This window comes from Mesitornis unicolor, unplaced genomic scaffold (assembly GCF_000695765.1).
Source record: "Mesitornis unicolor isolate BGI_N332 unplaced genomic scaffold, ASM69576v1 scaffold46924, whole genome shotgun sequence".
Lineage (NCBI taxonomy): Eukaryota > Metazoa > Chordata > Aves > Mesitornithiformes > Mesitornithidae > Mesitornis > Mesitornis unicolor.
In genome coordinates this window covers 25,462-37,853 of record NW_010180283.1, presented here as the reverse complement: position 1 = coordinate 37,853, position 12,392 = coordinate 25,462, and the positions used below count along the sequence as shown (strand labels likewise).

The 12,392-nt window shown below is 36.6% G+C and overlaps 1 protein-coding gene across 1 annotated transcript; it reads left to right on the top strand.

The window, feature by feature from the left end:
- Positions 1–3,628: 3,628 nt before the first annotated feature.
- Positions 3,629–12,040, top strand: RAD51AP2 (RAD51 associated protein 2). The gene is made up of 3 exons (XM_010183049.1): positions 3,629–6,740; positions 8,795–8,893; positions 11,922–12,040. Exons 1-3 carry the CDS (start codon positions 3,629–3,631, stop codon positions 12,038–12,040), a joined length of 3,330 nt encoding a protein of 1,109 aa, XP_010181351.1.
- The last annotated feature ends 352 nt before the right edge of the window (positions 12,041–12,392 follow it).

Genomic DNA, 12,392 nt, shown 5'->3' with positions numbered 1-12,392 from the left:
ACAATACAATACAATACAATACAATACAATGATATATATGATATGATATGTTATATACCTGATACGTATGGTAGAGATTCAAGCAATTGAAAGTGAAAGCTTGAAATTATCAAAATTCTGCAATAAAAATGTCGTGTTTACATTCTATTAAAATATTACTGACTGGAGTAGTGAGGAAAGCATTTGTGTCTTTTTTCCACTCCATTAGTAAAAATATGCTGTATTTAATTTGTATGTGAGCAAACAAGTAGTATGAATAAATTTTTTTCATGAGTTGCAAATTGAAAAGTGCAGAGCATGCAGGATATGCTTCAGTGGAAGTCTGTCAGCTTATGCTAGGTAGTTATATACAACAAAATAAGCCATAGATGTGAAACAACTGCATGGGGTTTAATAAACAATCTTGATTTATAGTTGTGTAGATGCAAGAAAAAGCAGTTGTCTTTATTTTCCATGTAATTCTGATTGTTTTCATGTTCAAAGACATGAGTAATTTCAAACCGAGTCCTATTTATTTGCAGCCCACCATGCATAGTAAGGGACTTCACACTGACAGACAAGTGGGGGAATGTTTTATTCAGATGTTAGAAACAGTTGTGAGCACTACAGCATTTCCACTTCAGAAAAATACAATAATTTGTTTTTCAGGAATTGTTTCTAGATGGTTTTCTGATGCAGAAAAGCCACAAACATAAGTGCCATGGTGAATCTGCTGCTCTCTTACATGCCTTAAAATCCCATTTCTTGTTTATGCCATTATCTTCATTACATATGGTATTTTAATTGTTTTTTGAAATGTGAGTGTCATCTAATGATTTTATTCAGACTATTTGTTGCTTAAAAGTAGACAGGAACTGTATCTTTTTAACAAAAGATTGATTAAATTAATATTATTTCTTAGGTATTAGCAGTTATTAGCCAGAGCTATTTAAAAAGGCAAAAATATTGAAGAGAAAGCTATTTTAAGGCTCAGCTCTATAAAATTCCTTTGTGTAATGTTTACTACCAGGAACAATGGATCTGTGGGGCTTCAGTGGATTTTTTCACTGTAGTATGGATGATAAACCTTAAAAAAAATATTTGCAGCAACAAGCTCTAAGGATGTTTCTATTTTTATTGCTCATCCTTAACAGTATTAAAGCAACATACTGGTTCAGAGCAAACTTTAAAAAATAACCTTTTGGAAATGAAATTTAAGCGGTTGAAGAGGAAACACCTATTTCAAAAGCGCAAAGCTGTATGAATATTTGTTATTTTTGGAATAAAGGCCTTGGCTGAATCAACACTTGCTACTGTGGAGAAAAGATAAGGGAAGCAAGGTCTGCCCTGCTACATGTTACACAGAGAAGGATTGCGGAAAAGGGCCACGGACATGGGTATTTGCACATGTAGGATGTCACGCTTTTAGATTTAAGCAATTTAGAAAAATACATCCAGCTTGTAGAAACAATTGCCGGCACATTGCTTGGCTCCAGTCAGTGATCTTCATTTCCTAGGCACCAAAGAAAGGATTTTCCAACTACGGTATTTAGGCAGCCATGCGCCTCAACCTGCAGCCTTTGGCACACAAATCCCAATTATCTTTTGCGTTGGGAGCCCAAGGGCGAGGCGAAACCACCGGCCTCTTTCCTTTCGGGCGGAGGGACATAGCGGCATATGGCGCCACACTTTAGCAGTGAGGTGCGGTGACGGGGCGGAGCGGAGGGATTTTTCCCACCGCCGGAGGCTCTTCTTGCCCTGGGACGCCTGTGGCGGCGGAGTCGGCGAGTGGCGGCGGTGCAGTGGCGGCGGTGCTGCTGCCTGTTGGTCTCGTCAGGGTCACTGCGAGGGTAGTATACTGCTTCTCCAGGTTTCCGGCTGAAGCGGACCCGTGTCCGTTGCTCATAGGGCAGCCGGAGTGCTGGGCAGTCAGAGTCCCGGGAGGGTGCAGCCCCTCCGAAGTGTGGGCAAGTTGGCTGAGGGGGATCCGCACGCCTCTGAGGGGTGCACCTCAGCGTGGGACGGGGGCTGTGAGGGAGAAGCAACCCTGTTGCAAGGAGTGGAAGAAAAATCACTGTAGAACACTTAAAAAAACCCAAACCAACCAACCAACCAAAAGCTTACAAGAGTTATACAGACCAGGAGGGAGAGACAGCTTCTCTCACGGTAAAACTTGATTTGAAGAGGAGGGAGGAAGGTGGCTGTCTACCAGATTGGGAAACCACCTCAGCGACAGGGCAGAGGGAGCCTGTCACCTTTAGCAAGGGAGAAGTGTCAGGGAGGGGGGACAGCAGCCTTGTGGAGGGAGGAGAAGCTACAAGCTTGAGGGTTCATTCTGTCCTTTTCGCAGGTATATCCCAAAATCACAGAAGTGATCCTTTCCAAAATGGATTTCCCTGTGCCATTGAAGAAGTAAACCTGTCAAATTAGGAATGCTACCTGATTCTTGAATCATGCAGTCCTGGTTAAGAAATTAATTCTGTTAGTTATATACCTCATGAACATTTTGAATGCTTTCCTGTTGGCCCTCTGAAGTCAACTCTGCACAGTAACTGGCTTGTTCAGAGATGCTGGTTAACCAGTCTGTTACAAGTATAATAAATTCCCTCCATCAGAATACAAAATTTCATTTTGCTCAGATTGCGTTCCCCACACTAGGTAGATCACTTTTGTGTCCTGTACATTTTGGAAATCATTATAAAATTGTTTATGCCTAATATTTAATATTTCTTTAACTTTCAGGACTGTCTTACCAAGTATAGGACTTACATTTGTGACTATGAAAAGTACATGTTCTGAAAGATTTTTATCTCCATTGTCAGCTGAAACTGAATTCTACCTATATCCAAAGCGAATGAAAATAGAAAGCAATCAAAGAAGTGTAGAGAAAGAGGAGCAGCAAAATGTAAACCAAAGCATACACTCTGTGAACAGATACCAAACATCAGAAAGACAAAACAACTGGGAATTAGAAAAGCAAAGTTGTGATACAGCAAGAAAAACTTGTATGAGAGAGTTTTTCTGTTTTCAGACTTGTAGCAATGAAAGATTACCATGTCGAGTATCAGAAAATAAAGTGTCCACCAAGAAATGGAGTCCTGAAAATGAGGACCAAAGTACTATAGAAGATGACATTTCATTGAAGGTACATGGGCAGCCTCTGGAAACAGAGTTGCCCAGTGTGTGGAGTGCTGCTAGCACATGTGAAAATCCACAGGTACTAAATCCACCTCAGGTGCAGCAGAACAGCAATACAAAACAAAACAATAAAAGCAGTGGTGATAATGAACTCGAACAAAATTCTTCAGTTACACCGTTGAACAGAGACTTGTTTCAGGTGCAATTGTTAAGTCATAAGTCTGCCTCTGATAAAAAGTGGAAACAATATCAGCTTTTGCAAATTCCATTTTTATGTGGTACCAGTTCTGTGTTTTCACACATAGAACATGAGAAGAGTCATTTTCTGAATAAGTCATGTAGTACAAAAGATAAAGACTCCACTAGTGATAATGAAACTACCACAGAAAGAGACAAAGAAAAAAATAATACATCATATATAATTCCAACATTAAAACCTTTTAGAAGTATACAAGCACTGAAAATCCCTAATTTTCAGTTTCCTAGCATTTCAAATGGAATAAATAGCAAAATGCCGCCAACTAACTTGACAGAGGTGGTTTTGAAGAATGTTAAAGGCCAACGATCTTCAATGCAATCTAAACAGATACATGATGTGCAAAAAATGGCTGAGAAGGAGAAACAAAAAATGCAAAGTGATACAAGCATTGTAAAAGCTTTGACTGTTGGTTCTAAATTTAAAGAAAAAAGTTACCCATCAATTAGCAAGCAAGACCACAGAGCTTTGGCAGAAGGAAGACAACTACCTGCAACTTATTTCAGATGCAACAGCACTGACATTGAGTGTAACCAAATATTTTCTAAATGTGATTTCAAAGATAAAATGCTGAAGAATCCAGATGGTGATGATGACCAGAAGTCAAGGATTCACATTTACATTAGTGCTAAAAATGTTCAGAATGACAAATGTATTGGCTATAGTGATCTCTTGAAGAGAATGGAGAGGAAGAGCAGTAATGAGAATGTGGGAACATTTCATATAGAGACAAGTTTTCCAGTAATAACAAAAGCATTAGAGAAAAATAAATCAGACATGCACTGTGGTGTGCATAATTCCAACAGTGATGTTAGTTTGTTTGAAGCAGAATCAAAACTCTGTATAAAAGAAATACTTGATTTCAAAAGATATTTAACTAAAACCACTATATTTGAAAATAATTGTCCTCACATTATTGTGCAGAGTTTTCCAGATATGAAAGTGAGTATCAGTATATTCAGTGGAAAGGAAATTTTCAACTTAAAGTTTTCATTTCCAAGCACATTGTTTGGAAGAATCAGGACATGGACTGAATCTTTGTGTAAAGATGTGCCCACATGTCAGGATGACAGCGTTACACATTGGCTTCATTTTCATGAGACATTAAACAAGCAGTGTGATGCTCAAGAGTTAGTAAACAGCGATATAAATAGGAACTACAACGATAGTTGTACAAAACAAAGCATTTGTTTGGTGGCTATTATTTTAAAGCATCTGAAGGTGGAACTACAAAGGACAATTCTTGCTTCCTTTTTCAGTAGCACAAATACCTTTTTGCCGGCTGAAGTAAAGTCTCTGCAAGTGGAGAAACACCCTTTGTGTAGCAGAAAGCAAGATCAGTTAAACTCATGCACAGACAGAACCTCAAGGCAAAACTCAGAATTTTGTAAAAAAGAAGAAACTTATCCGGTGTTCGTAAGTTCTAAATTTATGGGAAGCATTGGTTTTGAATTACAGAACGAATGGCAGAGAAGACGTTTTTCTAGATCTTTACGTGAAGATGAGTCCACTTTCCTAAACAGAGGAACCCTCTTTCATAACCAAAAAAGCAGAATATGTAAGGGGAGGCATGTCAGAAGGCACCACCTCTTATGCAAAGGGAGTGAAGTGTTTGGCACTTATTTGAGGTCGGTCAGTCCCAAAAACAGTATGAAAAAACAAACTTTAGTTGCTCAATGCCTAATCTTGCTGCAGGGAGCTTTTGATTATTCTTCACTCAACAAGATGTATTGCTGCAATATCAAAAAAACAGAGTATCTGTTAGGAGCAAATCATAGATTTTGGAGTTACTTTCCTGCCCATCCGCAACTGAAAGGTGAAAAGGTAAACAGTAAATGTATAAATCAGGAAATGTCGGTAACTCCAGTAAACCAGGAGAAGAAGAAACCCCATAAAATGTTCAATAGTTCTTTTCGTGGAGAAAGCTTGAAAGATTTCCCTTTTGTTTTATGTGCAAATAAGAAACACGGAACAACCAGATGCAGAAAATACATAACGTCTACAAATGAAGTCACAAATGAGGTCACTTACACCATGAAAAAATATTTGGATACTTCTGGTTATATAAACTCTGATAGAAAAGAATGTGATAGGTCAAAAGAGTTGCAAATAAATGTTCATAATTTTCTTTCTAAAACATCTTTTTCTATTTTTGACACGTATGAAAAAATTCCCCTTGCTACTAATTCTGAAGATTTTGACCAAATCCCATTTGTAAACCAAGACAATTCTGTCCAAAAAACGTTGTCTGAAGAAAATGCAGTCACTAGTTCAAAGGTTATTCATAATTTGCCCACTAAATTGAATGATATCTTAATTCTACTTGATCAGTCAGAAACAACTATGGAAAAAAGTAATTCTCTCTTGTTACAAGATAACCAACCAAACAAACCTGAATATTGCAAAAAAATAGACACATACAGCCCATGTTTAGCAAATAAAAAAATGGAAGACCAAAATACTTATTCAAATTGTGAAAATGCATTTCTTAGTTCCTCAAATGTTTATCAGTCTGTCACTTTGCCATTAGACAGCAGCTCTTTTGTCAATAAAGACAGAAAGGTAAGTGAAGATGGACACTGTGGGAGTTCCTCAAGCGCAGACAAACAAAACCAAAATGAAAACATTCATGCCACTATACAATATCCACCCTCGGGAAGTCCTACCATAACAGATACATACTTCCAATTACAGGCTAAAGAAACAGAACAGTTTTCTTTACAAGGGCACACAGCGACAAATGAGGCAGTCAGTTCAGAGCCAGCAACTTTGAAACAACATCTTGAATATGTAAAGCAACGGGAAGACATAAGTGATGAACAAATGCATGTAACTAATGAAAGTCAATGTGAGACTGTAATGAATGACTTGATTATGTCATATTCAGCAGATGAATCTAAAACATTCATTGCTGCAGAAGAGGAATTAAAAATGCATTTATCTGTACTGGACAATGGATGTCTTCAAGATGTAAAAGATAAGTATTTACCTTTAGAAAATAAAATCACATATGAATTTGAACTGAAGAGAAAATTTGATATAGTGCTAGAAGAGCTACATATGTTTCATGAAATTAGCAAGGGAGATGAAAACAATTTATCTAGTTTGGAAACAAACTCACATAATAATTATTGTGAATTAAATAATTTTGAAGGGATAGATGAAAATGTGACAAGTGTTTCTCAGAAGCAAATATGTATTTCTTCTCCAATCTCTGGAACTATAGAAGGGCAAAACATAACTGAGAGTAATGAAAGTTCATTAAATGAAAAGTTGTCAATTGAAAATGAAGACCAAAAAGTAACTGAGGAATATTGTATTTCAAGACTGTCAGGTGAAGAATTGTATCATTCACCTGTTGCAGAAGGTAAGCACATGGAATTATTGGCTATTATGTTAATAAGCAAGATTTGGTTTGCTTTAAAGGTGTGTTTCTCAACTAAAATAATTCCATAACAATAACTGAGTTTTCATTGAACTGTACGAGGTTTGTCAGACAAAAGGTACTTGCTTTTGTTTGGCCAAATGCAAAAACCTACGCTGCTCTGCTACCTGCACACTGTGCCTTAGCAGTTGTAGCTCAGAATTCAGTCAGTCGGTCTCAGGCTTGCTTAAATCTATCTTAATGCATAGTCCATTACACATTATTTCTTTTTTCTTCAATTTCATCATAGTAAACCCTAAAATCCCTGAAAGAGTCCGGTGGACATTTACAGAGAGAAAAGGCTCAATTGAAACTTGCTACAATATTCAGTAAGGAGATGACTATTTCCTTACAACTGATGTTTTCTACTGAAAACTTCTGTAATGTTATGAAAATCAATCAACTTCATATTTTCAAAATGGATTTTGCATAATATTCAGAAGTCTGTTTTCTCTGAGCAGCCATATTAATGAGGAGTCATATAGTCACAAAAAATTATTTTGGAGTTAGGTGATAAGTGGCGAAAGTCACATGTTAAACCTTTCTGGTTTTTTTATACCTGTAAGGGAACACAACAGCCAGTCTTGCAATATTTGCATGTTTTTGCATGACATGGTTATTTCTATCTTCTTTTTAAAGAACATTAGTTTGGGAAAATAGGAAAATAGTTTAACACAAGTTCATATAATAGATTAATGAAGACACATATGAGTATGTTCATGAGTGGTATGCCCTACTTGTCATGTGTGATATTTGTCTGTTTCTCTAATGTGTGTGCTAGTTATCTGTCCTCAGAAGTGAATTCTGGGCCATAGATACCAAATAGGTGAAAGTTTGCTGCACTAAGGATCTTAAGCTTGGAAAGCAGTGGTAGGTTTCTAAACATATCCTACACCTAATCTGTCATGGCCTTGCCCTAAGCTGTTCTTGACTAGTTCATTGCTTGTATTGTGTCCTGTTTTGGATGACCTAGCTTTTTCCATCAATCAAAAAGGGAGCATATGTACCTCACTTATGGTTCTGGCTTCCAGCCCAGGCCTTCACAAAATTTAGGCAGCACTATAGTTGGGTTTGATTAAAGTTTATGTGCTGCCTCTTAAAATTTATTTTATTTTTCCTTAAAGGAACAGAATCCCCACTTCAAACAATACATTGGAAATCCGTGTTGTACGCTCTTAACACTCCTGCCCCATTTGCTGCAGAATCATGAGTATTTAATGACTAAAGGAAGAGCACCAAGAAGAAAACCTGTTGAATGTTGTCCCTTCTCTTACAAATAGCTCCTATGTGATTAGGAAAATATTCAGGCACTTTTCAAACAGCGTGATTATCAGATTTTATACCTGAAATTCAGTTTGGAGAAGTTATGACTTCTCACAACTGCAAATAAAATCACTAAGAGATACGCTTTGGTCATATTTGGTAAATTCTCTAATAAAATGCAGCCATCTCAAATTTGGCATCTGAAATCAATCTCTCAGGGACATGGCTCTACATTTATAAAGTGAAGATTACAGGGGTTTTGTGAAGGTAATTAGTGTTTGTGGAGCAATTAGAAAAGTGTCACAGGAAAGCCCCGGAGGGAATTCTTTTCAGTAGAGCTTTAACAGTTTAACGTGCTGTAAGTTACACCTGAATGCCTTGCCCCAGAGAATGAAAAACGGAACAAATACTGGATAAATTGCTCACTAAGTGAAAACTTCTCTGTCTAAGACTGGAATAAGAAGATCCAATTGGAGAAAATTATATGTCACCAGAGGATTAAAGACTGCATCATTGCATCTATGCAAAACAGAACTTCATGAAGTGTATAGATAGCTTTCGACAAGCCTCTGAGAGTGAGATTTTGTATCTTTGTTCATATTTCCCATAACATGCACATATATGTTTTACTGACATCAACAAGAACTGCAAATGAATAACTAGATGAAACAAACTTAGTTGTTTATAGAAATAAGTTAAAATCTGAAATGCTGTATTTATGCTTCTGTTTTAAGGCTATTTTGATGCAGCTTATAAAAAGCCATACACATGGGACCCTGCTTTTTTATCCTGCGCACTTAAGGAACAAAATTATAATTTACAGAAAGAAGGAGGTAAGAGTAGTATTATTCTGTTATTTATATCACAAATACTAGTGCTCATAAACTTATTTCTCAAGCATTTATACTTGTTTCTTCCCTTTACAGCTTTCTATTGCAATCACATTTTGTTTAATTGTAGGTTATTAGAAAGCTGTCCTGTCTTTGGCTTGGGTCACAGAGCAAGTATTGCAAATGAGTCTTTTTGTTCTTTGGATAGGAGAAAAGAAGTCTAACAATGTGGGATTTCCTTTTTGCTACTTGTAAAGCCATTTAGAATAAACAATTTTTGGCCTCTGATCATTGTGATATAGCCAAGATATACTACAAGGAGAACATGCCTGGATACACTTTTCTTGGAAGAGTTGCAGTTTTGGACACATGGATGGAAATTCAGAAGTATATTGCTAATCAATCTGTTAAAATTTCAAAAAGCATGCTTTTGCATTTTTTGCAACACTTGGAAACATTTGGTAAAACAAGACTATTGATTTATTCTGAAATGAAATACTAAAACATAGTAAGGAAAAGGCTACAGATAACTTCTGTCTCACTATGACAAGTCGTGTACAGATATTTTCACTTTTATTTACCATTACACTTTCTTAAAATTGATTCACTCTTTGCTGTTCTCAGAATTCAGAAAGTCATTTCCTTCATTCAGGCATTTTGTGAAATAATGAGACTGACAATTTAGAACATTTACAGATGAACTCTGGTGTTCTTTTTGCCTGTTTTTTATTGGAGATAAGTCATCATTTGGTAATATTTCATATACCAAATTAAAAATGTTACAGCATATACTGCTCTACTTTTTTACTGTTTATCACACCTCTATGAGGTGTTGATTTTAGTGGAAGTTTGTTTGTTTGTATTTTTTGGTGGTTTTTTTGTGGCAGGTAGATTCTAGTTTCTGACGTTTGTAGTAAGTGTTGTTATAGCTTAGGGAAAATTCAAATTCCAGAATGCTGTATTGTGCATCACAGCACAAGATGGTTGATATCAACATCTTCTTGGAAGTTTTGTACAGGTAGCGTTGAAGCTTACCGGATGGAACAGTGCAGCTCCTGCAGAAGATCAGAAGATGACTGAACCTGCATCATCTTCCCTTTATTCTTTCCCTGTTGTTTTGGGCCACAGGCCTCAGGGCAAAAAACCCCAAACATTTTCTCCATTGCCATTAGCAGTCACTATTCTCTTTACATTGCTTCCCAGTCTTTTTTAAGTTCCTATCTGAGTTTCTCTAGAAATATTTGGAAGGAAACCTTTGCCATGAGTGACTTTTTTTTTCCCCCGATTGCTGAGAAAACGTGCAGGTTTCTAGGGCAATGGCAGATTACTAGGTCATTCTATACCTTACTTCCAGAGCTTTGTCAGAATCAACGGGCACCTAATATACTTCCAGTAGAAGAAGTTGAAAAATTGCAATATATCATTCTCAGTTGATAGCAAATAGGGAACAGCTGAGTATCTTCTTTCTTTGAGATGGTACATTGCTTCTGTGCTGTAATCTATATTTTACAGACTGTTCTCTTCCCTTTACACTTAACATTGCCTTAGAGATTATTCTGAAGCAAGAACTATATCTGTTTTTGTCAAGGGGAATACGATATTTCCTGTACTGTTAGGAGTTAATGCTGTTAGAAGTTTCGCTGATGCGTTGCTGTCTCCCTCTATTTTTCAGTAGGATTCTGAGCCATCACATGTGCTCTTATATGATTTGGGTTGGTTGTGTATCTTGGATGTGATCACTCCTTTTCTTTTATGGAATCCAGGCCTGTTAATGCCAAAACTCTGTGGCTTCATCCAGCATATTGCTCCCATAGAAGATTAGGAGGTACAAGTTTTACACTTACTGGTATCAGTGAGATCTTTGTTTTACAGCCCACTGTTTGCTCACATGAAGTGACCGTTGCCTCAGAAACCGTGACTGTTTTGGAAAGAAGATACCTTGGTGAGACAAGGAGATTTATACCTCAGCAGTTTTACAATTCAGCATGACTAACTACCGTGATTTACTGGCTACATATCAACCCAAAACACTTGACTGACTTTTAGTGCATGCAGTTCCTCTTCCAACTGACTCTTATGAGTCTTATAAAAGACATAGCAGCATTACTATCTCATCATTGACTTAAGAATGGAGCTTTGTTTTTTCTTTCTCATCCCGTAATATAAAATTCTTGCAAAAGGCAAAGAGTACTTTTTTTCTCCCTTTAGTAGGATGCCAGCTGAGTGCCTAAGGCTCTGATGAGCTCACTATTTGATATCCTAACTAATTGCTCAGTGGTTCATCATTTTATAGAATAATGGAAAATAGAACTGGAAAAGATCTTGAGAAATTTTATAACTTCTTATGTGATTATTATTTCTTCTGTATAACTCATTGTCCTAATCTCTGGTTTACAAGGTTGTGGTTTTCCATTCTTCCCCAGTAAGTATATTATATTTTTGCAAATCAGAACAGCTTCTAAAGAATAAATGAATCATGCTTCAGATTACTACATGGTGTATACCTGACCTAATAGACTATGGAACAGAAAATCCACATCCTTCCGTCCTACTTTCTGTTAAATGAGTGGCACAGGAGAGGGCATCATGATTATTAACACCAGTACAGTGATGCCCAACTCTGTAATTTGAATTTGTACAACTAAACCCCTCAGACTAGCGGTAAGTATCAAAGCATACTGCTCACAGCATGTCCCCTCTGCCATGGAATGATAATTTGTATCAAACTATGTGACTTCGCCAGTCTGTTAGGAAAATTACATGATGTTAGGTTGAGGATCCTTCTAATTAGAAGGAATATACACGTGACCCAGCTGTTAGCATTTAAATTTGAACCAAAAAGAATATGTTAAACGCTCTGCAGCTGAACTAAATGGAGATGCGATAGGATGTAGAAAAGGACCGAGAAGCTGTAATTAATGCTCATCCAATTTATATATCTTGGCAGTATGTAATTCTGGTGTATATCGTATGGAATTCTGGGTTGACTTTCACTTTTTCTTTCCTTTTTTTTTTTTAATTTTAAATATAGGATACTTTCTGTCACGTGAAGTTATAAGACTACAGCCTCTTAAAACATGCAAGGGCCCCATCAGGATTGGGCTGTCAAAAAAAGCTCGGCCCAAACAGCTTCATCCTTATCTGAAATGATTTACTGGATCATTTTACCAGTCTTCAAGTAGAATCACTCTGCCTGAAAATGGAATGTTTTTCTGTTAAGTTTTTATGTTGATAGTTTGATCTTTGTGGTTTATGAGGTTTTTTTAGATATTAATATTGCAGTATTTGCTAGTGATTTATTTAGGAAAATTCCTGTGAATATTTGATAGCAAAGGGATTTATAATGAATGTTTACTAGTAGAAGCTTTAATGGGATGATGAAGCCCTTTTAAAGTTTATGTAATATTAATAAAATCTGACATGTATTTTTCATCTATTAAAATATACAGTTGAAATTTTCTGTCAAACATTCTTAGAATCCTCTGTGTGTGAATATAGTTTT